Consider the following 24327-nt stretch of genomic DNA (forward strand, 5'->3'; position numbering starts at 1 on the left):
ACCACCAGGCCTTAGTTATTCATTAGGAGCCAGACTTCCCAAAGAGTCAACCAGCCACAGGGTTGGTTGGGATGCTCAGCATGCCAGAAAAAAGCCCAGAGGCTTTTTGGTTGGGAACTGGGTACTCTGGGTACTCTGGGTTGGGAACTTGTTCTGTTTCTCCGCTGGTTTGCAGGACTCCTCGTCAGGCTGACACTGGAGAGTTTGGTTTCAGTCGAGTTAAACTGGATACCAGCTGCGTACTGAATTGGGATTTGTAGAGCACCTAGCACAGCTCTCAGGCAAAGCTTGGGGTGCTATTGTAAAGATAACAAGTGTCCTACAGCATTTGAATCAGTGCTTTGAAATACTCACTGCTTTCTCCTACTCCTCCTGCCCAGAACATGAATGCATCCACTGGCAACACCAATGCATCCAACAACCAGTCGGATGTCACAGAGGAGGTGGACAAGAAGGGACCTGTAAAGGAGCACCCAGACTCTGTTGCAGGTGACAAGGAAGATAAGAAAAAGCAGAGCAAGGTTCCCCTGACAGATGCCTGCCCAGTGATGGCGCGAGGCCCAGAACAGGAGGAAACCAAAACCAAGACCCAGAGTGACAGCGAAAAGAACTTGGCCCTGAGGTTTAAGATCTACGAGGCATCACAGAAGGATGTCACCCATATTTTGTCATCCTGGGACAGGGTTCAGGGTATGCTGCTGTTCCCTTTGAACCAAGAGGAGATGCAGCAGCAAGCAGAGCAGCGGCGCCAACATTTATCCAGCTACAGGGCCCGGAAGAGCAGAGAGAAGGAGCGTCTGAAAAAGCTGGAGAAAGAGCGCCTGGAGAAGGAGCGGCTGGAAAAATTGAAGGCTCTTGAGGACTCAAAGTTACCTCTGCTGGAAGGGGAAGGTGCAGAAAGGTCAGCCAGAGACCAGGATGTTGGGGTGCCCTGCTTGGACATCCAGGTGCTGCACTCAGAAGATGTGACCAGGACGATCCTGGAGAGCAGCAAGCTGCCAGCAGCAGAACAGGTAAAGCCCCGCGAGGCTCAGATGCTGAGCCTGCCATGATGTTGGGCCTTGGTGTATTGTGTCCCACCAAGTAAGAACAGCACAGACCCGTGTCCAGGCCACTGATAATGTTCCACAATGTCTCCACAGCACCCATGTGGCTGGGGAGGTTCTCACCATCCCTCGGGTGGAAGGAGGGAGTGCTCTCTGTACAAGTATTCTGTTTGTTCAGAGAATTTCCCAGTCTGGAAATCATTACAAATGATCCCAGGGCAATGCAGCTCATGGTCATTGCTTCCTTCAGCTGAGTCACTCAAGGAAGAGGTTTCTCTCTAGGTCCCTCTTGTAGGTCCTGGCACTCCTCTGAAGCCTGCCCACCCCGCTGAGAATAAAAAAGCACTGTACTCCATAGAAATAAAAATACCCCAACATTGCCAAAAACTCAGTGCCTTTAAGGAGGGAGTGTGAGGACGAAGGAGGTGAGAGTATAAACAGGGTTTCCTCTTGTGCTTTAGATCCTGGATGACCTGGGGCTGGGTCCCTCAGGGCCTCCCATTCCCCCTACCACTTTGTACTCTGTGATCCACTACCCGGAGAAGCGGATGGCCCCTGCAGTAGGAGAAGCTCTCAAGCACTTTGTCTTTGTTGTGCCAGAAGGTGCCACTTCAGAAGAAGAAAAGAAAACTGAAAGTCTCGTCCTGGATGTTCCTGTTGTGCCCACAGTGAAGGTGCCAGGGCAGGGGCCAGGCTGGATGGGGGGGCATGAAGGAGGGCAGATGGGATGGAAAGAATAACTGTGGAAGGGCAGTGAAGATGTGATGGGGTGCCATGTCTGCAGGCATCCCTTCTGCTGTCCAAAAGACACAGCTCTGCTTGAGACATAGGATGGTTCTGTAAGATAAGAGAGAAAAAATGTCACCTCAAACCCTCAACTTCCCTCGAGGAGAGGGTCCTGGGCGAGGAGAGGTGTCGTAAGCAAAACAAAGTCCAATGAGGAAAGCCAAGTCCAAGGGCAGATGCAGCTGCTTATTTATTCTCTCTGCTGTTTGTTATCCAGCGCACAGCTTTCTCTCCAGGAAGGGAATGTCTCAGGGCAGGTCTCACCTCTCTCCGTTTTCTCTCTCCCCTTGGTGCTAAGACCTCAGAAGAGCAGATCACTCCCACCAAGAGCCAGTCGAGGAAGGAGAAAGCCGCGGGCAGCCGGGAGGCTGCAAGGGAGAGGCGGGGCTCCAGCCGGGGCAGGAAGGGTGTCCAGGGGCTGGGCACAGCAGCACCCACCCGTCCCCGCAAGGTGCGCCGAAGTGTCGTGGACTTAGTCCCACCCCCGGCGACATGCGTCAAGAGGTGAGCTGTTGGGGAGGAGGTGATCCCTCTGCTTCATGGCCATCTTGCCAAATGAGGTCCATCATCCCCAGCTCCTCAGGGATCCTCTGATGATGCCTCCATGGGATGGCGAGTCCAGGATCCTCCTCCTTGTCTTAATTGTTTGTTAGCAATATTTGAAGCCTCCTCTTTAATTGCCAGGCTGAGCAGCTGCCGGTGGATAGTGCCTGCCCATGGTGAGGTGGAACTGAAGGTCTTCTTCAGCTCCACGGAGGTTGGCCAGTTTGATCAGGTGCTGCATTTTGAGATCCTGGGGACAAACCGACTGTACCAGCTGCACTGCAGGGGCACCTGCCTGTATCCCACCATCAGCCAGGACCCATGGTAAGGCTGGTCCCTGGGAGCCTCCCACACTGATTCCCCCTGAACTCAGAGCCAGGGCTGCCCCATGTGCCCCAGTGACCTTCTGACTTGCACAGAACATGCTGCTTGAACCACCCAGCATCTTTTCCCATGCTTGGAACTGGGAACCAGTACTGGTACCTCAGCCACAATAGGGGTTGTGGCTTTCTGACCATGTTTTCTACTTAGAGCATCTCACAGTTCCTCATTCAGAGACTGTTTTCTCTGCCCAGCATGGTGTTCCCTCACCAGAGGAAGAGCAAGGCAGATGATGACATCATCTTCAAGCAGTACGTCATGGACACGGGTGTATTCCACTTTGGACCACTGCTGTGTGGGAAGTCAAGAGAGTGGTATGTGCTCCTCACCCCCTGTGAACATCCTGATGCACTGCCTGCGCAAAGTGGGATGTTGGGATGGGATCTCCAGGGCCTTGTGCTCTCATGATCGTACTTGAGACACACTGACCCAGTGTCACGGTTCAGGGCAGGCCCAGGCAGAGACCCAGGAAACAGATACGTGGGGTTGAAGGACCATGGGTGTGTGAGCATCTGACAGGCACATTGATCTTGGAGGAGCTGGGGAGAGATAGAGCTGATCTTCCTGCCTGGTGGGTGCCCTGGTGTCCCCCCTCCACATCTCAGCTTTACCACCTATGAAATAAACTTTATGGTGCTTTTTTCAAGTGCTTTGAGTTCTACACATACACTGAATGAGCAATTATTCTGCTGATGGTTTTGTAAACCATTCCTTAGTCTGTAATATTAGTAAGACTTTATGATTTGACCTGCCAATATGGGGGAGGGGGGTGTGCGGTGGGCTGCAGAGGGGTAAAAATGGGATTGTGTTTTCCTGATCCTCACTGCTGAATAAAGTCTGCCTAAAAAAGTTGCCGTTGGAGCATGTAACTTTTGTTTAAATATTAGAAATGAAGTTCTTGTCTTTGTGGGAGCTCTGCAGAGCTAGTGGTTTTTTGCCAACTGAGGAAATTAAATCAAAACAGTTTAAAAAAGAAAATAGGATCTTTAGCCAGGCTGATGAATGCTTTTGGGTTTCTGTTCATGTTCTTAGCTCTTTAACTCCAGATTCTGTTCCACACCTGAGAGGAGGGACATTGTTAAATTCAGCATTCCTCTTGGGAATGAATCCTTTCTATTTCCTTCCCCCAGGCTTTGAGCTAACCCATTAAATACAAGGCAGTCTTGTGACTTTTTTGAAAGAGATAAGCTAAACTATTTTTAAAACCTTTTTCAAAAGCATTTCTTTATACCCTGCACGGAAGGAAATCTAACAAAGAAGGGGGAAGAATCCATGTGCCTGGTGTACTTTTATTTTTGCCTTTAAATTGGTATTTTGTAAAATGCTCTTTAAGTGGCCTGTGCATCATCAGGCTTCTGGAATGGAGGCACCAAATATAGGGCAGACATCAAAGTAGCACAAGGATGAAGACACAGATCATGCAACATGCCCCTGGAAGTGATCCTTAGCCTGCTTGTTAGACCATGGTCTTCCAGTGCAGCCTCCTGCTGCTGGGACATGGTGCTTTCCTCAGTGTGTTTCAAAGGTAGCGGTTTCCTCAACAGCCTTTTCCCCTCTTCTGGACAGGTACAAGGCACTACCCCATCCCAGCAACTGTGAGAAGATCACCATCCTCAACATCACTGCCTTGGAAGCAGAGGTGCATTTCTGCTTTGAGCACGATCTCAAAGCGGACACATTCCTTTTAGACCCTCCCAGCATGAAGCTGAAACCCAACGAGAAGCAGGTAGGAGATGGGCAGGTAGGACAGGCACAGGTAGAAGTGCCCAGCACATGTTCCTGCTGCTCACTGATTGCTCTTCTGTGTTTCTTTTTGTGGGGATGGAACCAGGAGCTGAGCATTTGGGCATACCCCACTTCAGCTGGCCTTGTGGAAGACAACCTCATCTGCTCCATTAAGGGCAACCCAGAGACGGTGGTTTTTCGCCTGTGCTGCCAGGGGGTGCAGGTGGAGCTAGGGGTCAGCCCCAGGCAGGTGCATTTTGACAGACTGCTGCTGCACAGGTCAGTCATCCCACCCCACAGGCTCTGCTGGGGACACAAGCTGTTAGCCTGCTCCCTTCCAGCTTCCCTTGCTGGCTCTGTGGCCGCTCAGATGGGAGGCTAGTTTCTTCCATCAGATCCCAGTCTCTTGCTAACCATTCTTTGCTGGCTTGGATATCCCACAACAGCCACGAGCTCTGTAGCCACACAACAGTGCTGTGCAATGGGCATCCTGATGCATTTGTATCTTGGCTGCTGGCTCAGTAAGCAGTCCAGTTGCTCCTCCTTATCTCCCTTATGTTGGATACACTTTCAGCACCCAGGTCTCCCCCAGGACCTCACCTCTGAGACTTCTGGCAAAAAAAAAATGTTTAACTACGGTTTCAGATGTGGGGATGAGGCTGCTCTAAGCTGCATTCAATTGCAAGGCTGGCATCCTGGTCAAGCAGCCAGTGCTGAGTGTTGTTTTGTCTCTGCAGGAGGGACAGCAAGACTCTGGTCTTGCAAAACCGCACACCACTGCCTGTGGCCTGGCGACTCAGTGGGCTGGAGAACCTCAGCAAGGACTTCTCTGTGTCTCAAGCTGAGGGCATTGTTAGTCCCTGCACAGAGTTTGGCGTGCATCTATATTTCAAGCCCGTGAAAGCTCTCAGCATTAAGAAGACAATCCGACTAGAGGTGAGGGGGACTGTGGCCTCCCTGGCAAAGCAGGGTGATCAGCGCTGTGCTCTTAGGGATGGAGACTGTGTTTGAAGAGTACCCTGCAGAGAGGGTAAAACAATGAGCCTTCATGAGATTCCTTTCTACCTGCATTGCCGAGTAACCAGGCCCTGGTTGTCCAGACTTTGGCATGCTCCCTGAACCCATCCTGGAGTCTGTCTGGGGTTCTTAACATAGAGCAGCAAACTCTCACCTTGGAATGTTGCTCCACATAGTTTAGGAGCTACATTTCAGTGAGGATGCTGGGTGATTGAAGAAGAGAGGGTTGGTTGTCAATGCCACCTGCTCTGGCACGGCTTATACTTCTTGTCGTGGTTTTTACATGCCTCCCATGGTGCTTTAGCAGCAGTGTTCTCTCTGTAGGAGAGCAGAGTTGGGCTGATAGGGTTTGTTACTGTAGCCAAATCCTGCTGGGTCAGCCCATGAGATGAACAGGTTAGGAAAACATGGGAGTCCACAAACGCTTGGCAAGCAGGAGACGCCATAATGGAAGCAGCTGGCAGAGACAAGGACTCATATGTTGTCTACCAAAAGAATTGAGGAGAATGGTTTAAGCAGTGTTTGTTTCTTACTGCCTCAGGTTTCAGATGCAGAAAACAACCTGGGGGTCGTTCACACTGAAAATATCCAAGTCTTTGCGGAGGCCTATGATGTTGCTCTGAACATCAGCGTTTCTAAAGGTCAGTGAGCATCCCCAAAGTACTCCTGTTGCATTGCATTGTGTTGGCAGGCAGGCAAGCTAAGCACTTGGTGTGTAGGATGAGATAGCATGCAGGTGTGGCACAGATCTGTAAAGCACATATCCTGCAAGCTGCTTGAAGTAAAACACTGCCAGGGCACAGACAGCCTAGAGTCTCTCACCTCTGAGCTTTGAAGTGTGCAGCTTCATGTGCAAATTGATATATCTCTTGTCACTTGGTGTAGTCTGCAGCAGATCACAAATATTTCTCCTTTCTTACCTCACTCTGTGGGTTTTCTGCAGGTACAGATGGCAGCGTGGATTTTGGAATCCTTAAAGTCTTGGAGGATGCAAAGGAAGTGCTGACTCTGAAGAACAAAGGGAAGTACGAGATTGCGTACAGGTGGGTCCAGCTGCCTGCTCTGGCAGGCACCATGTGAATGCATGGTGCCACCACCTGCCTTCTCCTCCTGCCCATGGCTAGAACCTGTTCCTATGCTTGGCTACCTCATGGTCTGGGTAAATACAAAACCTGGGCTCTCTGATCTCAAATATTTTAATAGAGAATCCCGCCAAACACCATTCACAGCTCAGCAAGAACCAGAAGGAGAGACCCCAAAATTTAAGCCACTCACTGCTGAGATTCGTTGCCTTCTGTTGTGGGTCAGCTCATCTCTCTTAACAAGACTCTTTAAAGAAGGGAATGAAAAAATGCAGTGTTGGTGTTAGCTTGCAACACTCATGATTGTCTGCACTCTGTGTCAAGATTTGGGAACCCCTGAGCAGAGCTGGGCTCTTTGCCCTTGGTATTTTTTTATGGTGCTATGCAAAGTCCTGGCTGCACTGGTAGCCCCTGGACTTTTAACTGCAGCAGTTTTGTTCCTTCTCTTTCTCCCCAGTTTCAAGCTGGAAACCGCACATACCAGCATACCTGACTTGGCATCCCACTTCACTGTCCAGCCGCAGCAGGGCATGCTGGCTAGCTCCGAGCGCTCTGTGCAGGTCCAGCTGCTCTTCCACCCCAAGATGGAACTTAGCATTGAGGACAAACCCATCCTGCAGTGCCAGGTGAGCTGCCTGGGCCAGGTGGTAGTAGCACACCGTGGCTGGGGAGTGGGAGCAGGACATGTGTCTTCTGGAAGGAGGGCTTTAGCAGGGGAATCCTCTCTCACATTTATATGACAAGGTCTTTCAGAAACCATTTGTGATGCTTCCTAAGCAGAGCTGAAAATCTGGCTCTTTAGGAGTCATTTAAACAGGGACGGTGAGCTGACAGGGACCTGGGATGGGATCGGGGACAGAGATAGAGGCTGACATTTTTGCTGTATCTACCAAGCCCTCCTCTGGTTGCAGGTGATTGATCCCAACATCTGTGAAGAAGGTGAGACCATTGCCATCATCCCAGTGAGGGTGTCAGCAAAAGCTGTGTTCAGCAAGTACAGCATTCACCCTGCCTCGCTCATCAGCTTTGGTGCCATGGTGAGTGGCACCAGGAAAACCTGCAGCTTCATGCTGGAAAACAAAGGCATCCTTGACTTTAAATTCCTCATCTACCAAGAAGACCAGGCTGCACCTCTATTGCCAAAGAAAAGGTGAGAGGAGACCTGCACCACCCTTCCTGCCTGACGAGGCACCATGGCATGAGTGTGATAGGCAGCCAGGAGACATGGGTTACTGTCCTTTAGTGTCACAGGCTTGTGAAGAGGGAGCAGAAAAATGCCTCAGTATCCCCACGTGTAGGATGAAGCTCGTGATACAGCTGACCTATCCATAAGCTTCAGCACTAGGTGCTGCAGGCAGCCCTCCAGGAGCAACCAGGAGCCTGAAGGCTTTCCTCCATGGTGAGGAAGGCCAGCTTCAGCCTCTGAGAAAGGCAGGGGGAGCTATGCATGATGGATGTTTCTGTTTTCTTCTCTCAGTGCACATCAAATGAAATCTGCCCACTCCCAAGAGAGTGAAAACGGAAAGCCAGTGGTTCTGTCAGCCAAGCCAAGCAAGCGCTTGTTGCAAAAGGACACAAACACCGTCCCACAGGTGGGTTGTCACTGCTCCCCAACACATGCTGCTGCAGGAAGGGGGCTCATCACCATGGGATGGGGCATGGTCCAACGTGATGGAGGGCCATCAGCTCCCAGCCAGAAGCAGAGGCAGGAGCTGCTCAGTCCCACTGACAGTCCCATGCCCGGCTCAAACCTGAAGCTTGTGGGGTCAAAAGAGGGGAGCAGTCCTGTGTTTGGTAGCTGCTGGCCAAAATAGGTGTGTGAATACCACATGTGCGGAATGTTCCTGTTTGAACTCCCAGTCCACAGATATCAGATGCGCTTGTTTTTTCTTCTTCCCATCATTTCTCAGAGTTTTCTGCTCTCCTGTTTTACCCCAAGAGGCTGAAGAATCCCTGCTGCCACCTTAACCTTTTATACCCAAACTCCTTTCTCCTCACTTGGGGCAAGCCTGCAGCTACTCCTCGCTTGTTCATCTCATCCTGCCTTTGGGGCTGCCTTTGAGCCATGGAGTCATCCCTCCCTGCCCTGGGATTGAGGGCTTGGGCCTGCCTGGAGGTGAAGGAATGGCATGCTCTTTTTTGGGGATGCTCAAGGTAAGGCTGTTGATCTGCCTCTCTTTCTGCAGGCTCGCCTCACCCTGGGCATGTTCACGGTGTACCCAGGCTTTGGCACCATCCTTCCTGGTGGCCAGCAGATGGTCACAGTGGAGTGCTGTGCAGAGCCACTGGGGACGTGCAAGGAGCTCCTGTCCATCGATGTCAGCGACAGAGACCCCAGGGATAATCCCTTTGGCATCCCCTATACCCTGTTTGCCGAGTCCTGCCTTCCAGGTACGCCCTGTCCACAGGTGCTGACCTGCACTTAAACTTATTGCTTGGATAGAGAGGCACCCTGACCTTGAAGTCCCATCTTAAAATCCTCAGAGGTTTCAGTCTTTTTCAAGTCCACCAGTGAGGAGAGGCTGTGACGGATGCATGGAAGGATAAAATGAAATCAGTACCCTTTAAGGCTGAGGGTGACTGAGCTCTATCCTCACAGCCAACTCTCTCACCCAAGACTGGGTTTTGCAATGACCTGGGCAGAAAGGGCTCATCAAGCCTTCTGAGAGGCCAACAGGGTCCAGATAAATTCAGCAGGACGGCTTCTCCATCCTCATCACTCCCTCTGATCTGCTTGCAGCATTTGTGGTTGACAACATAGAGTCCATCTTTGAGGAGCATCGAATCTGCAGCAACAACAACCTCTGCCACATCCTGCAGACAGTGCAAGACAAGGGCATCTTCATCACAGATGAGAACAAGTTTATCTTCACCGATGTTCTGGTTGGGCACCGGGCCACAGCTCGCTTCAAGATCTGCAATGTGGGCAAAGTCCCCTGTGACATTGTCCTATCCCTCAAACCCCTCCCCAGTAAGGTAAGGACAAGAGGCCAAGGTGACTGTTGCTTTTTAAAGGCTGTGTGATAGCCTGCCTCATTCTCCAGATTTGTTGCTTCCTCTTGCCCAGACTAGTCCAGCACTTTGCAGGTCAGACTACAGGGGAGTGCAGAAATGCTGGGGTGGCAGTTGGGTTGAATTCAGCATATCTCAAGCAAGGTTTTGGCTCACCCCTCTGGGTCTTTGGTAGGAGACCTGAACCCTTCTGAACATCTCTTGGAAGCATGCTCAGATGGGGGTTTTTACTGAACTGTGCCTGGGCTCCAAGCAGACCATTTTCTCGGGCTCCCTGTTTTTTTCCTTCTCTTTAAAGGCCAATTCTAGGCTATTTGAAGGATTTTCCATGCAGTCCCCACCTCCCATCTGTGCTGGGATGGCTGCCCAGAGTGCAAAGCAAGCTTTTGCAGTTCTGGCCTTTATGGCAGCTCCCCATGCAAGGTCAGCACCACTCTGAGATGAAGGAGCCTGTCCAAGGAAGGAGGGAGGAAGACATGCTGTGTGGGGCTATTCCCAGTGATGCATATATGAATAACACTGCAACACATTGAAGAATGTTTCCTCCTAACACCATTCTGTGGTGTTCCCAAGCTTAACAACCGTGTTAGTGACGTTTTCGAGGTGGATCCTGTTCGGATGTGCATTCCCAGCTGCTCCCATGCCTTTGCTACGGTGGCGTTCACTCCCCAATCGATGCAGACCTACCAGTGCACTTTTGAGGCTTCCCTTGATGTCCGGGCAAGGTAACTCACCCTGTGGGGGGAACCTTTCTGACAGATGCCTCTCCTCTGGGAGGACATAGACTTCTTGTTAATCCTAAGGCTTTCAGTAGCCTTGGGTAAATTTAGCATTGGATAATATAGGAGGCAGTAGCTACTAGATATAGCAGAGCAGAAAAATAAGGGTGATAATTTAGCCAATATGGGTGATTATGAAGACAGTGCAACATGAAGTAGCCAACTGGAAGTGACTGAATCAGAAAAAAATGGAGATGTGCAACAGCTGAGCTGGGGCTTTCCAAAAACAAGGGATTAGATGAAGATTAGATGCCAGCAAGTTAGCATGCATTATTTCCTCCCTGTTTGTATTAAAATTATATGATCTATGTAGTTACCTGGGGTATATTAAGATATTTTATGTTAAAGGAGCATTTGGACACTTTATAAAAGAGGAGCCCAGTTTCCTCTGTCCCAGGACCTATGTACCAGGACTCTGATGTGCTCTTCCCCAACCCTTTGGTCACTTAAGTGGACAAGATAAGTCAGCTTTCTGCCCTAATGAGCAATTTTGTAGTGTCCTTGGAAATAATCTGTACTGATGGTGTTATTTATTTATTTTTCCCTTCTTGTTTTCACACTGCTTTCATGCTGTACTTGTGCTTTTTTGCATATGTCTCCTATCACCACAGCCAGTGCATTTGCCACGTCTCATCTCTTTGCTCCTTAATTTGTCTGTTGTACTGCATGAGTGAAATTATGTGTTATGCTGGAAGGCTCTGGCTCCTCAGAGCCATTTCTCTTGTGAATGGCCCTGATTAGATGGGGAAGAGAAGAGTGAGGGGGAGTTGTGTCATGGGGAACAGAAGCACCAGCCAAGGCAAACACAGTGGATAGCCTTGCTTCATGGCTTGCCCAGTGGGAAACGGGTTAGTGCCCGCTGTGGTGATTCCTCCTCTGCCTCTCCTGCAGCCGTACAGCAATGAAAGCACAAAGCCTGATCTTTGATATCAGTGGAGATGGGAATCTGCCTCGGGTGACGGTCCTGTGCCCGGTGCTTCACAATGAGAGAGGGAACCCTCTGTTGCTCTTCAAGAAGTTGTTGCTGGGTGATTCAGAAAAACTCCCTCTGGTCCTTCATAACAGTGGCATCATACCTGTCCAGGTGAGTACCTGCCATGGGGCTGCTCTGGTCTGGGAACAAGTGCTTGTTCCATGAAAGAAAGGTCCCAGAAAACATGGTAGATGTGGAAACAGGTCTTGGGAATTCTTTTTAAGCAAATGACGGATGTCTATTTCCAGGAAGGGAGTTTCAGAAATGTGATATTCTCATCAGCCTGTCCTTTTCAGTTAAACACAACACCAGAAACTTGGTGGGGTATTTTGCCCCATCTCTCTTCTCATGTTTTGGTTCTCATGTGGGAGCACATGATGTCCTAGTTACATTAGATTGTATTTGATCCTCTTTTACTACAATTTAATTAATCTCAGTTGTAGTTTAATTAAATTCTGCTCATTACTTTTGGTACTTTCTGTCCTTTTTGGTTGTATTTTAATTACATCCCAATGCCTCTGAACACTTTTTTTTTTTTTCCCTTCTTGTCTGATTTTACTTAAACTTCGTGCTAAGAGCTGTGTGTGAAGGGAGAGGCTGCTGGGCTCCGCATGCATTACGGGGATTAACACCAGCATTACGGTGTTAATCCACATGCCATCCTGCACCCACACCAGTGTGGTCATGCTCTGTGTTCCCTTTCCTCAGCTGATGATCGACCTGTTGGATGAGGTGGGAGTTTTCTTCTTGAAAGCCAGGCCCACCACACACTGTATCTACCAAGCTGCAGACAGGAAGGAGGGCTCCCCTGGAGAAGGTAAATTCATAACCATGGAGTGTGGTCATCCACACAGGGAAAATGTGTGCCCTGCTCTTGGCTTGTCCAAGCAACAGCCAGATGTTAGAGATAGTTTCTTTCCTGGGGTGCGCTGTACCCCTAGTTTTTCATGTGGGCTCTTTACAGGGTTTCCTCCTAGCAAGTTGTAGGAAGTTTTTCTGTTCCAGACATGGTGGGTTGAGGTGTGGGGGACTATCACCAAGTCAATGGACGATCTGAGGTTTTTGCTGCATGTGGGAGGTTACCAGCCTGAACGGAGGCAGCCCTTGAGCCCACAGCCAGCCAAGAAAAGCCAAAACCACTCTTTGACTCAGCTTTATGTACGGCAGGAGCTGGCTGGATGCAGTTTGAGTGAGAGTTGGGTGTTAACCTGAGGTTAAGACACTTAAGCAGTGATATGCATGGTGGTGTCATAGTCTTGTGAACATAGCAGAAGAACATTGTGAACACTGTGGAAGAGCCTGCAGTTAGAGGCAGCTGAGTTTCAACCTCTTACTCCTCTTCATACCCCATGGAGCTATTTCCCCTGTATACCTCTACCACTTGTCTCTGATTTCCATTGTCATGTAGACAGGAAGCCTCACACTGCTGCCCTGGTCCTGCATCAAGGGGAATCAGCAGAGTTTGACGTGCTTTTTAAACCTACCCTGGCACAACGTGTGAAAGGGAAGATCCACCTGTCAGTGGTGGACAACCCATATGAAGAAACCAGCATTCAGCTGTTGGGTGAAGGCTACGAGGATGACTTCACGCTGGATAACATCCATGGACTAGTGTCAGGCAACAAAGAGGAGAATGCTGAGAGCAATCTGGAGGAAGACATAATTGAGGGTAAGAGAGGAGAGGCTGCCAAGATGAAGCAAGGAACAAGAAAATACACATCTGCTCACCCTGTGACAGCACAGGTGTGGTCCAGCCTTCAGGAACAGCTCTTCTTGCCTTTTGTAGCCTGCAGAGCAGCCACACGTGAGAACACAGGGGAAGATCCTCTCCTCAAGGGAGAATCTTGCAGGCTAGCAGGGAAAGGTCAGAGATGCCAGCATTCAGCTCCTATCTCTGAAAGGAGGTCTGCCAGCCCATTGTCTGTTATTGAATTGAAGACCATGTGTGATAATTTGTGCCCTCTGTGTAACCTGGCCTGTGCCGTTGCCCACTGGACCGGGTGGTCTGTGAGCATGCCAGCTGCATGCACAGATGCAGTGCATGCTGTACAGCAAGTCTCTCTGCACAGCACAGCCACGGGTTTAGGGACATGTTGAGGCAGGATGGAGAACTGCATCTCCCAGTGGGAGGAACGCTTGGAGCAAGGAAGAGTGGGACATACATATGTCTGTGCATGTGAGGGGTCAGATGTACCTCACTGCATGCTGAGACCTCTTGTTCTCATTCTTAGCAGCTGCCAGAGTGGATCACATCCAGTTTGGGGACTGTCACATCGGGACACCCTACACTGTGACCTTCACAATCAGCAACCGCAGCAAGCTGGAGGTGCTCCGGTTTGAGTGGCTGGCAGAACCCCCATTCCACTTCTCCCCCCAGGTGAGCTGGGACAGCTCTGCCTTTCCCTGGAGGGCTCAAGCCCTCCCCAGGGGGTTCCCAGAACTAGCAGGGAGTCACCATGGACTGGTAAAAGGAAGTTCCAGTGCCACGTAGGAGATAGAATCCCTGGCTTTGCTGGGGCAGAGCCATCAGCCCTGCAGTAAAGACTCTCTGTTACAGGATGCGGCATTTTTTGTTTGTACTTTCCTCTGTCAAACCTCAGATAAAGACACAGTAAGATGCTGGTTTCTGGCACAGATGCTCACCACATCAATCCCTTTGCTGTCAGTCCTGCCCTTGCCAGTGATTCCAGTTTGGTCTTGGCTCTCTGGTTCTCCCTAGGTGGGACACCTCCACGCTGGCTGTGCTAAGGACATCACAGTGACCCTGAAATCAGATGTCGCGGTTGCCTTCAAAATGCACCCTCTGAAGTGCAAGGTCATGAGGATCACCTTCCAGCTGCCACCAGAGGAGGTGACGGACTGGGATGACCGCCTGCACACCATCAAGTGGATGGATGCCAACAGGGACCCAACAGCCACGTGGCCGGTGAGGAAGGTAAGAAGCACAATAGCAAAAGCTGCTGAGCTACAAAAAGAACTGCCAATAGCAGCAGACAGACATCTGTGCTGGCTAAGAAGTTCCTGCTTCCTCCTTTATTTAATCCGTCCCAGGAGGTTAAACAGCAGTGTGGTTTAGAGGAGAGGTGGATGCACAATGACCTGACATGCTCACACAAGATGGGGAAGTCTTTTGCCAAGAGATGTTTAGCCACGTGCAAACCATCAGTCTCTGCCAAAGGCTGAAGTGTTGCAGCATGCGTTTAATGGGAGGTCACACTTTCTGATTTCATTGCATTTTATGGTGTTAAAATGTCTTATCTGATTCAGTGCCTTTTCACCAAGGAGTTAAATTCACTGTGCTCTGTCTCTTGAAGTGGAGAGCAACACTAGTGCTCTTCCATGTATGCTGGGTAACCCACCAGCATGTTGAGTGTGAGCGCTGAGCTATGTCTACACTGACACCAGAGATTTTGGTTGTGGTCTCTGTATTGCATGGGATATCTCATTATGGAGCAACCCAGGCACTGTAGGGCAGTCATACAGAAGTCTGGGTAAGTGTCATCTCCAGAAATTCTTGCTTCTACTATCATTATTGTGAAACACGCTTATCTTGGGTGATGGTTCTTCCCTAATTTCTGAAGCACTGTAAAAGCTGTAAACCAGACTTCTTCCTCATCAGAGCATCAGCAGTCAGAGACCTTCCTAACCCAAAAAACGTCATTCCCAACCCAAAAATACCTGTCACCAGCCTCCACCACTGTGACTGTTGCCCAACATGACACCTGGAAGGCATTTTCTCAGAAGACAAGAAGGAGAAGGTGTTTTCTAGGTTTGTTCAGTCTTGGAGGTCTCCATCCACAGAGCTCCTGCAGGGGAACTTATTCCTAATTTAGGGGCCTTGTGGGATTTATAGGGGCCAGGAAAAAGGTCAGACACTCTACAGGGATGAAACACAGGGACTGATACCCAGTCATAGTCCCCATGGGTGCACACAGTTGTGGTGGTGATTGCTTTGATCAATAGGTAGAAACAAATAGGCAGCAGAAAGGTCAAATTTTATCATCTTTCCAGTGAAATAAACGGGAATGGTTGTTTCTAGCCCCTATATGTGATTTTAAGGCCAAAGACTCCGTGCTCAGCCTGGCTTTCTGGGCTTTGATTAATGATTCTTCTCTTTCCTCTATGGAGGTGATCAAGACAGACCCAGAACCAGCTCACACTGTCCTGGAGAAGAGCAGCCGTGAGGTGGAGCTTCACCTCAGTGCTGTTGTTGACTATGCTGAGTTCCAGCTGGATATGGACATGATTCAGTTCAAGGAGACCTTGCTTTTCCAGACAAGGACATTCACGTGAGTGCTGGAGGCCAGGCAGGGACCTCCAAGTGGGAGCTGCCTTTCCCAGGGTTGACCCAGCATCTGCTTCCCCAAAGCTGTACTGTGCTCTGCAGTGGCCTCTGCTTTTCCTTCTACTCATGGTCCTGTGCCAACAGAAGTTACACTGACATATTTATTGCTCAGCCACTTAATAAACCTCTTCTAATTTCTAACAGGCTGACCAGCCTTGGAGGGGGGTGCTGCTGCCTGCTGGTTCTTGAGATTTCGGTTTCCACATATCCTGGGGGCCTGGACATCTCCCACATGTGGATCTGAGTCCCTTCTTAGGACTTTATGTGCAGTCTTACCTGCTGTTCTTCCTTTTGAACAAGTCATTTATTGTTTCATCCTTTCTGGGTCCTGGCTAAGTGCTGAGACCCACATATCTGCATACAAAGCCAAGCAGCAGATGGTAGACACCATCCTGCCAATACGTGCCAGGAGAGGTTCTGCTGAGAACAACTATGGTCTTGCTTTCTTTGCATGTTGCCGGCCCTCATCTGCTTGAGAATGAGTCTGCAGTCAAAATAATGTCAAACTGAGACATAAAGACCAGAATAAGACCTTTGAATTAAGCCTCCTGGGCACCATGTCTACCTTTTCCTCTTCAATGTCCAAACTTTGAAATACTTTGTCTTGGGGCAGCCCAGGGCAGCAATCTAGATGAAACAGAGAAGCTTGAGGAAGAAGATGTTACTCAGCATAAAGAAAGGGGTACCGGGAGTCCCCCATACAGCCATTACTTTTCTATTTGCTTTGTACTTATTGGATGTTTTCTTTTTATTTCTCTTGCTGAAAAGCAGTTTCCAGCTGTCCAATACAGGGAATGTGGCCCTGGAATACACCTGGATGGCAGCTGTGGAGGATGAAAGGGCAGTGAACCATATGAGGGAGCTGCTCCTGCCCAATCTGAATGGTAAGGCACTGGCTTTGGGTGGGAGCTGGGCATGCCCAGGGTGTTTCAGTTGGTAGCTGAAGACTTGGGGAGAAGACTGTGCCACTTCACCCCAAAACATGAATTGCTTTTTCATCCCTGTCCAGTCATCTGCTTTCATCAGAATCTTCCCAGCTGCAGCTGGAGACTTTCTCCTTGTCCCCCTCTCTGCCTTTCATAGCCCCATATGCTTGCTCTGACGCTTGTGGTCTGCATGGGAGCTGAGCCTATGTCAGGACTGGCAACAGGGACATGAGGGCACCTCTTTGGGAAGTCTCTGAGACTGAGAGAACTGATGGTGTAACACTGAGTTAGCTGATCTGTATCACTGACTGTGTGTGATTCCCCAGTCCAGGGCAAATGCAAAGTCGCTGTCTAAAACTGACCCTCCTAACTCAGGCACAGAAGTGTTGCTGCAGGCAGAGACCCTGCTCCCAGCATGTTGGAGCTCAGTGGTGGGGCCATGATTCATTAACCCACAGCAGTGTGGTTGTGTCTGAGTGTGTATTTTCCTCGGAGGGCTGCATGGTTCTGCAAGGAAACAGGTCTGTGTGTCCAAGAGGTCTCATCAGAAACAGGAGTGAGGAGAACAGTCAACCCTTGTGTTTCCTAGAATGGGGAGCTTTCTGATGGTCAGGATGGGAGACCTCAACCAAAGTCTTTGATGCTCTGAATATGCTTATCTCCTTGCCCTGGGGTCCTGGTGTTGGCTCTTCCCCAGTACAGGGTGCCCTCATGCTGGAGCTGCTCTGCTGGACTGTGCCATTAGCTGTCTGGTTGTCAATTATGAAAGCCTGAGAAAGGAAAGAAGGAAAGGGTATGAAGGACAGCAGCACTGTTCCCCAAAGCCTTTTCTCCACCACACACAATAAGCAAAGTTCAGTTCTGCAGGCCACAGGGGAGCAGGACTCAACACTGTCCTTAATGCTAAGCATTGAGGCTGGCTGGGCTGGGATGTGAAACAGCACCCAGAAAGTCTCCCAGATGCTGTAACGCAGGTATCTCTACTGTTAGATCCTGGACATGGTTTGGGAATGAACACTGGTCAGAAGTGGTGCTGCAGGAGACGTTTGCATCTAGCTCCCCGATCCTGGAGGTAGAGTTTAACAGCATGGAGTGAAGCAGCTGGCTTCTGTCCTGGGTCCTTTTAATTTGCTAATGTAGACATGGCCTTCCTGTGCACCACCTGAGTGTCTTTACAGAGCAACGTCCAGTGGTGTGTTTTGATTCAAGCAGTTCTCTGGGTCTCTGCAGGGCCATTTCACTGTATTTGCTGCCCCCCACGCTGTTCTCCCACCTGTTCTCCCACCTCTCCTGAGGACTTTCTGGGATTATGATTTAGCAAGCAGTAGCACAGAAGCAAAACGCAAACTGACCACTCTGCCTATTCTTCAGTGGGAGCCCTTCTGCTGAAAGCACTTGGCCAGAGACACTCCAAGTGCATCCCAGCTCCCTTCTGTCCACTGCAGCAGGAGGCAGAGTTGCTGGGAACAAAGTATTTTCTCCTTGAGAGATGTCGTGCTATAACTTCTTCCTTACTGCAGGGGATTCCCTCTCCTCCACTTGTGGTGCCTCTGTGAAGCTCCATCCTAGCCGTTGGTCAAGTCAGCTGGGCCATGCACTGGAGCACGTCTCTCCCTCCCTGAACTCGTCTCTGAATGCCATCAGTGGCACATCGCCGTTCTCCGTCGAGCCCTGCAGTGGCACCATCCCTGCTGGCCAGGAGCAGCTCTTCCAGATGAAGTTCTCTCCGGTGTACGTGGGGGACTTTGAGAGCCGTATGCTCTGCAGGTAGGAAATGCCCTGGCACTTTTCAACTCATGCTGCTGATGGATATTCATGGTAGCGCCTCTGGGATGGGTGGGGTGAGAATCTGGGAACAGCCAGCCACAGAGAGACAGCAAAACCAACCAACATGCAGGAGTAAAGATGATCATCCAGCCTTGGTAGAAGCAGGTATGGAGGCACCGGGAAATGAAATTGCATGGAATATTAAGCTCCTGTAGGGATCTCTCTGGAATGAGAGGTCAAGAAAGGCTACCAAGGGGCCAGCCAGTCCCTAGCTATGTTCCCTTATCAGTCAAGTATGGCCTCCTTATCTACAGAGAAACCTATGCACTGCAGTTGGTCTCTAGACACATCACTGGTCATGTTTGTGCCGTTTCTGCTGAGTCCGTGGCAGGGAATGCAGTTCTGTTTCATTTGCTGCACAGTGCTTGCATGGAGAGAGGGTGCAATAGTACATGCTGTACAAGGAGACAGGCAAGCAGCTGGCTATCTGGAAATGTTTACCTGGCTAATATCAGTCCGTTTCTTCCTAGTATTCCTAACCTGAAACCAAACCAGAAGTGCCCAGAGGTGGTTGTGAAGGGGAAAAGTCTGCTGCCAAACTGCCACTTTGAACTAGAAGACTCTGATTACCTCACTGCAAACAGGCGCAACTCAAAGTTGCCGGACCCAAAGGGGACAGTGTTAGATCTCAGCACAAGAGTGATTGAGTTTGTGGCAATTGGAGTGTGCAGCAGGAGCAGCAGGTAGGTGTGGGCATGGCTTCTCTGGCTGATGGTCTCCCCATCATCCCCCTTATCCAGAGAACTTCTTCAGCTCCTCTTCCAAGCCCCAGAGTACATCTGTACCTTGTCTGTGATCTGCTGACCCTTGGCCAACAGTCCGTTCTGGGGCTGGAACAAGCTGGTCAGTGAAGACCAACTAGCCAATTTTTGGTTCTCTTTGTCCCTTTCCTCAATAGTGTGGGTCAGTCTGGGAGGACCATGTCTCCCAAGCTTCTGCTTTATGGCCAATACAACCTTTGTCCCTCCAAAGAACATTTTTCCTCCTTTGAGATTACCAATTAGACAGGGTCAACAAAGGCTGCAGCCTTTGAGAGCTGCATCTAGAGAGCACTATCTTCCAAGAGAATCTTGCTGGACTTGATTTTACCGTTTTCATTCGATCCATTTCAACATGCAAGAGTTTGGATAATTTCTTTGCTAATTTCTCTGTGGATAGCTATTAATTTTTAGCCACCTGAGAGACAAACAGGGTCCATAGAAAGCAGGTGAAATGTTTGGCTCCCGGCGTGGTTCCCAATACCAAATAACTCCTTCCAGATGATGTCCAGGACTGGCAGTTCCTGATGCCTGCTACAGGACAAGAGTTGTTCACATCGCAACGCCACCTTAGTAGTCCATTTTGTTTTGTGTTCCCAGGACCTTCATGGTTACAAACCCAACCAGTTCTGCATACTCCTTCGAGTGGACTTGCCAAGACCCTGAAGCCCCACCAGGACAGGAGGCTTTCTTCTGCCTCACAGAGAGAGGTCAGATCCAGCCAGGGAAGAAAGCAGAGGTGGGTGCAGAAAATTAAGAAGGTAGATCCATAGATCCACTATACATGTATGCCACTTTAGCGCTGGATATGTCTATGCTACTGGGCATCCCCTCTCACTGTGAACTGGCCAAGACCGTGCAGAAGCCTTTGGCTGTAGTGTAAATGAGCTGGCAGATGAACCTGTTCTGACCCTGTACCCCGCATCTGCCAAGCTTTAGGCACAGCTGCCTATCTCTGAGCTCATAGCAGCATAAGATAGAGGTTCCTTGGGTTTCTTGGTGGTTAAACTGCACACACACACACTCCTTACCCTGCCAAGGGCAGCAACTTTCCTTCATTTGCCTCTTTCTTCCACAGATGAAGTTCCAATTCATCCCCCAGCACCTCGACGTGACAGAATCATTCTGGATCTTTACAATCCCCGAGCAGAGCATTTCAATCCCAGTTCTGTTAGTGGGCAATGCCAGTGACCCACTTGTGACTCTGGACAGATCCCACCTGAACTTCCAGTTGCTGTTAATCGGTGAGCACCATGGTTATACCTTGCGCACTCAGATGTGGACTGTTCCAGGGGCCCAGCACTCCTGTTGTTCTAGCAGGGTCCAATAAGGAAGCTGGAAATGGAAACGGGCACTTGTGAGCAGATCATCCAGCTCCTGGCACCCAAATATATGAGGGGGAGGAAGGCATGTGTCAAGGACAAGGCATGTGGTTGAGGCTATTCCCAAGAGGGGATTTGGGGGTGAGACAGGGGAGCCCAGAGGGTCCCCTTGCACGGAGAGAGGGTGCAACAGTGCATGCTGTACAAGAAACATATTTCCATGCTGGCATTCTGAGTGTGCCATGCTGCAGGCAATGGTCCTCACTGGAGACTGCCTGCTGTGCTCAGCCGGCAGGCAAGAGTGCAGGGGACAGTGGTGGCCCAGTGGCCAGAGAAACAAATGGTTTTCAGCAGCTACTTTGTCCTCTCCCCAGGGCACAAGGTACACCAGACTATGTATATGATCAACAGTGAGAAGGAAGCCTTCAGCTTTGCTTTCAGGGAAAGCTCGCTCTTCTCAGAGGGATGCAAGGCCTCCGTGAAAGTAGAGCCCCTGAAAGGCTCCATCGCTCCTCTTTCAAGGTAACAGAGCTCACAGGCCACATTCCCTCTCCTTCATGCCAAACATTGCACTGCCATTTTGCTTTTGAGGCTTTTTCCTCTTGGTAGTCACCAGGTGCCTCTCAGCAATAGCAGGCATCTGCCTTGTTTCATCCCTTCCCAATGGGGACACTGTGAAACTGAAGGTTTCTTGGTAAAGTGGTGGCATCCAGGTTACCCCAGTCTTCTAGGTTCCCTTCCTGGAAAAATTCAGGCTTTAGATCTTCTAGTTTTGATGACAAAAGCATGTTTTGGGGTTTTAACCCTGTGATCCCCTGAGCCAGCAGCCTTAAGTGTGCAAGGTCTACTCTGTTCCCTGCGTTCCTTTAGTGACAGAGCCCACCACGCATGGTCTGTGCAAAGCCACCAAGAGGAGCAAAGCACACAAGCAGCACTGCAGGCACCATATAAGCCCGTTGTGGGAGCACAGCAACAGGCTTACACAACTAGCTGTGTTTCATGGGATCCCCTGTCAGAAAATGGATGCACTTTTCTTGTAAACTGCAGCCATGGCTTGCAGTCAGACATGATCATGAGTTCAAGCAGTGTAACAGGTCACTAGCTCATCTGCTGATCCACCATGGATGTCCCTGTGCCCGCTCATGGCCCTCTCTGGGGTACAGAGAACACGTTAGCTCTGAGCAGCTTTGCTATGGCTTAAAAGATGCTGAATTTTTGCTTGCCATGGGTTGCAAGATAAGAGAGTGTCCTATATCAGTTACTGTGGCTCAGCTGAGAAGTGGTAATTCCTTAAATCTTTGTAGTTTGGTAGTGTTTGATCACCTACCCAAAGATTACTCACAGAAATTACAAATAGGCAGTTTGGTGTCACTCACGTTGTACTGCTGTCATTGGAGCTGGATGATTCTTCTTTGCAAATAGGAGCTAGATGATTCTTCTTTGCAAAGAGGATGTTACTCTTGTTGTAGATCAGAGAGACTGGGGGTCTTTGAGTACCTTCTTCTGTGTTTGGGACAGAAGCAGGCTCTCAAGGCAATGCTGCCCTCCAGCACATGGACAGGACAGTAAGGTCAGTGTTAGCTGCTTTGTTGTTGTATCCTCTGCTGTTCCATTGCATGGAATCATCATACTCTAAACAGCTTTCAGCAGGGAAAGTGGAAGGCCCTGGAAGGGCAGAGTGCCATTCCTGATTTCTTCCAGGCCCGGGGTCTCACCCCAGCCACTGCACAGCTGCTCTCCCATAGAGCAGGCAATGTAGGGCCAAGAAAACTAAGAGACAATGAATGGAGCAAAAAGGGTCTTTTCTTCTCAGGCTTCCCATTACAGTCTTCTTCATACCAACAGTAGAAGGAGAGGTGGTCTTCAACCTCAAGTGCGATGTCAAGAGAAAGACCCAGCCCCTCTCCTTGAACATCAAGGCCACCAGCTACAGCATGAATGTGTCTGTCGGGTGCCAGGACAGCGATGGCCATGTCACTGAGCTCAGTGCACACACAATCAACGTCATTGATTTCAAGGAGGTGAGCAGCACCAGTTCCCTGAACCATTTGCTCCACAAAGCCCTGCAAGATTGCACCTTATCCAGGAGCTTTGCAGATAGGTTTCAACAAGAGGGAATGTTTTCTTCATATATGGGTATAGTTGGATCTTGAGAGGGAGAGAGATGGATCTTTCACACAGGTCATTAGCTGCATGGAAAAGATGCAGGAGTACATGAGGGAGGAGCACCTGGTGGGCCAGCCAGCAATTGGTGTGTGCTCCAACCCCTCGTCTTCACCACCTTCTCCCCACAGGTACAGCTAAACGAGAACACCAAGCGCATCTTCAGCATCCGCAACAATGGCAGGTTCAGCTTCACCTTCACATGGGAGCTGTGTGGCCCCGCAGCCTGTCAGCAGGTCCTCACCATCACCCCTGGGACGGGCGCCGTGCAGGCAGAGGAGAAAGCAGAGACCGAGCTGGCTTTTCACCCACAGAAGATGTGCTCTTTAAAGGATGTTAAGCTGACACTGCAGGTGAGGCACCAACATTTAATGAGGGACCTTTGCCTTCCCTACTCAGCAGCTTGGCAGCAGGAGCCCAGAGCCAGGGGTTAGCTCCATCGCTAAAGAGCCTGAGGAGGCAAAAGAGGCTCCTGCTACTGAAATAGAGCCTGACAGCTTCTGAATGGAGAATTTTAGTAAGTGTTTATCTGGGAGCCCTTTGGGAAGCACTTTTGTTCCAGAACATATCCACTAGGCTCTCTCTGTCCCTAATTTGGAGGCTAGAGGAGGGGGCCCTACCTAGATGTGCATGGGGATGGAGCTGCTTTTCCTTACCAGGCCCTTCCTGAGCCGGGTCCCACAGCTCAGAAAGGTCTTGCCAGTGCATGGCTGCACAAAGCAGGGATGCAGCTCTCCAAAAACCTTTCCCTGAGAGGGAACCAAGCCTTTTGCCTTCGATTTCCGTTCTGGGGTCCTTCAGCATTTGCTTTTCCTTGCTGTCACTGCAGCCAGCTGTCCCCATCATCTTCCTCAGCTGTCTCTGGTGTTTGTGGTTGCAATTCCCATATTTTCAGCTGGTTCATGCTGTCTTTCACCCCACCAGATTAGCAAGGGTCCCACGTTTACCTGCGTGTTCCTGGCCACCGTGGTTGCGCCCACTGTCCACTTCTCCACCACCAGACTCAACTTTGGAACCTGCTTCATCTACCATGCTGGGATGACACCTGCCCAGCAGACCCTTGTCATCACAAACAAAGCAAACAAGGATATGAGGTAGGCCTTCTCCACGTGCTCCTTCAACCCTTGCTTAGCATGTCCCTACTCCATGTCCTCATGACCACTGTGGGTGAAATCCTGAAGATGCAGGGAGAGGAGGTGGAACAGCTCCAGGTAGCCCTGTTGTTGTTGTCTGAGCACATGCAGCCTTGTGACACCTCTGCTTCTCTTTGCTGTGCTTTTTGCCAGTTTGAACTGCTTGTTTAGCAACACCATGCACCTCAAGGTGGACTTACCAATGTACGTCCTATGCCCAGGAGGGACAGTGGAGGTCCCCATCACTTTCTATCCCAGAGAGGTTGCATCTTACCGTGAACTCATCCCTATTGAAATCAATGGTGTTTACCAACAGGCCATTGAGGTCCGAGGAAGAGGCATAGAAATGAAGGTGAGATTAAATCCAAATCCTAAAACTGCAGGTGGCAGGCAGCCAGCATGGCTTTCTTATTTTCCTCATCTCTTCCCCAGCTTACCATGTTTTGGTTTTCTGCCATAAGGATGGCAGAAAACCTTTTCTCCTTCTTTCCTTTCACTTTATATTAATC

At 50.0% G+C, this 24327-nt stretch overlaps 1 protein-coding gene across 1 annotated transcript in view; it reads left to right on the forward strand.

Moving 5' to 3' along the window:
* LOC115604907 (hydrocephalus-inducing protein homolog) overlaps nucleotides 1–24327 on the forward strand; it is a 105055-nt gene that overhangs the window by 72879 nt on the left and 7849 nt on the right. The window contains exons 45-76 of the mRNA XM_030478511.1: nucleotides 381–1013; nucleotides 1508–1720; nucleotides 2131–2336; nucleotides 2517–2699; nucleotides 2951–3070; nucleotides 4323–4482; nucleotides 4588–4760; nucleotides 5219–5417; nucleotides 6040–6139; nucleotides 6442–6541; nucleotides 7038–7206; nucleotides 7492–7730; nucleotides 8058–8172; nucleotides 8767–8971; nucleotides 9321–9556; nucleotides 10166–10317; nucleotides 11263–11455; nucleotides 12053–12161; nucleotides 12753–13013; nucleotides 13579–13721; nucleotides 14064–14279; nucleotides 15473–15633; nucleotides 16461–16573; nucleotides 18136–18382; nucleotides 18913–19125; nucleotides 19801–19939; nucleotides 20279–20444; nucleotides 20897–21044; nucleotides 22336–22543; nucleotides 22817–23038; nucleotides 23610–23779; nucleotides 23972–24170. Coding sequence (XP_030334371.1) covers nucleotides 381–1013; nucleotides 1508–1720; nucleotides 2131–2336; nucleotides 2517–2699; nucleotides 2951–3070; nucleotides 4323–4482; nucleotides 4588–4760; nucleotides 5219–5417; nucleotides 6040–6139; nucleotides 6442–6541; nucleotides 7038–7206; nucleotides 7492–7730; nucleotides 8058–8172; nucleotides 8767–8971; nucleotides 9321–9556; nucleotides 10166–10317; nucleotides 11263–11455; nucleotides 12053–12161; nucleotides 12753–13013; nucleotides 13579–13721; nucleotides 14064–14279; nucleotides 15473–15633; nucleotides 16461–16573; nucleotides 18136–18382; nucleotides 18913–19125; nucleotides 19801–19939; nucleotides 20279–20444; nucleotides 20897–21044; nucleotides 22336–22543; nucleotides 22817–23038; nucleotides 23610–23779; nucleotides 23972–24170 — 6111 coding nt within the window. The remainder of the gene's footprint in view (nucleotides 1–380; nucleotides 1014–1507; nucleotides 1721–2130; nucleotides 2337–2516; nucleotides 2700–2950; nucleotides 3071–4322; nucleotides 4483–4587; nucleotides 4761–5218; nucleotides 5418–6039; nucleotides 6140–6441; nucleotides 6542–7037; nucleotides 7207–7491; nucleotides 7731–8057; nucleotides 8173–8766; nucleotides 8972–9320; nucleotides 9557–10165; nucleotides 10318–11262; nucleotides 11456–12052; nucleotides 12162–12752; nucleotides 13014–13578; nucleotides 13722–14063; nucleotides 14280–15472; nucleotides 15634–16460; nucleotides 16574–18135; nucleotides 18383–18912; nucleotides 19126–19800; nucleotides 19940–20278; nucleotides 20445–20896; nucleotides 21045–22335; nucleotides 22544–22816; nucleotides 23039–23609; nucleotides 23780–23971; nucleotides 24171–24327) is intronic.

The sequence above is a fragment of the Strigops habroptila genome, chromosome 3, assembly GCF_004027225.2.
Source record: "Strigops habroptila isolate Jane chromosome 3, bStrHab1.2.pri, whole genome shotgun sequence".
NCBI classification, from domain to species: domain Eukaryota; kingdom Metazoa; phylum Chordata; class Aves; order Psittaciformes; family Psittacidae; genus Strigops; species Strigops habroptila.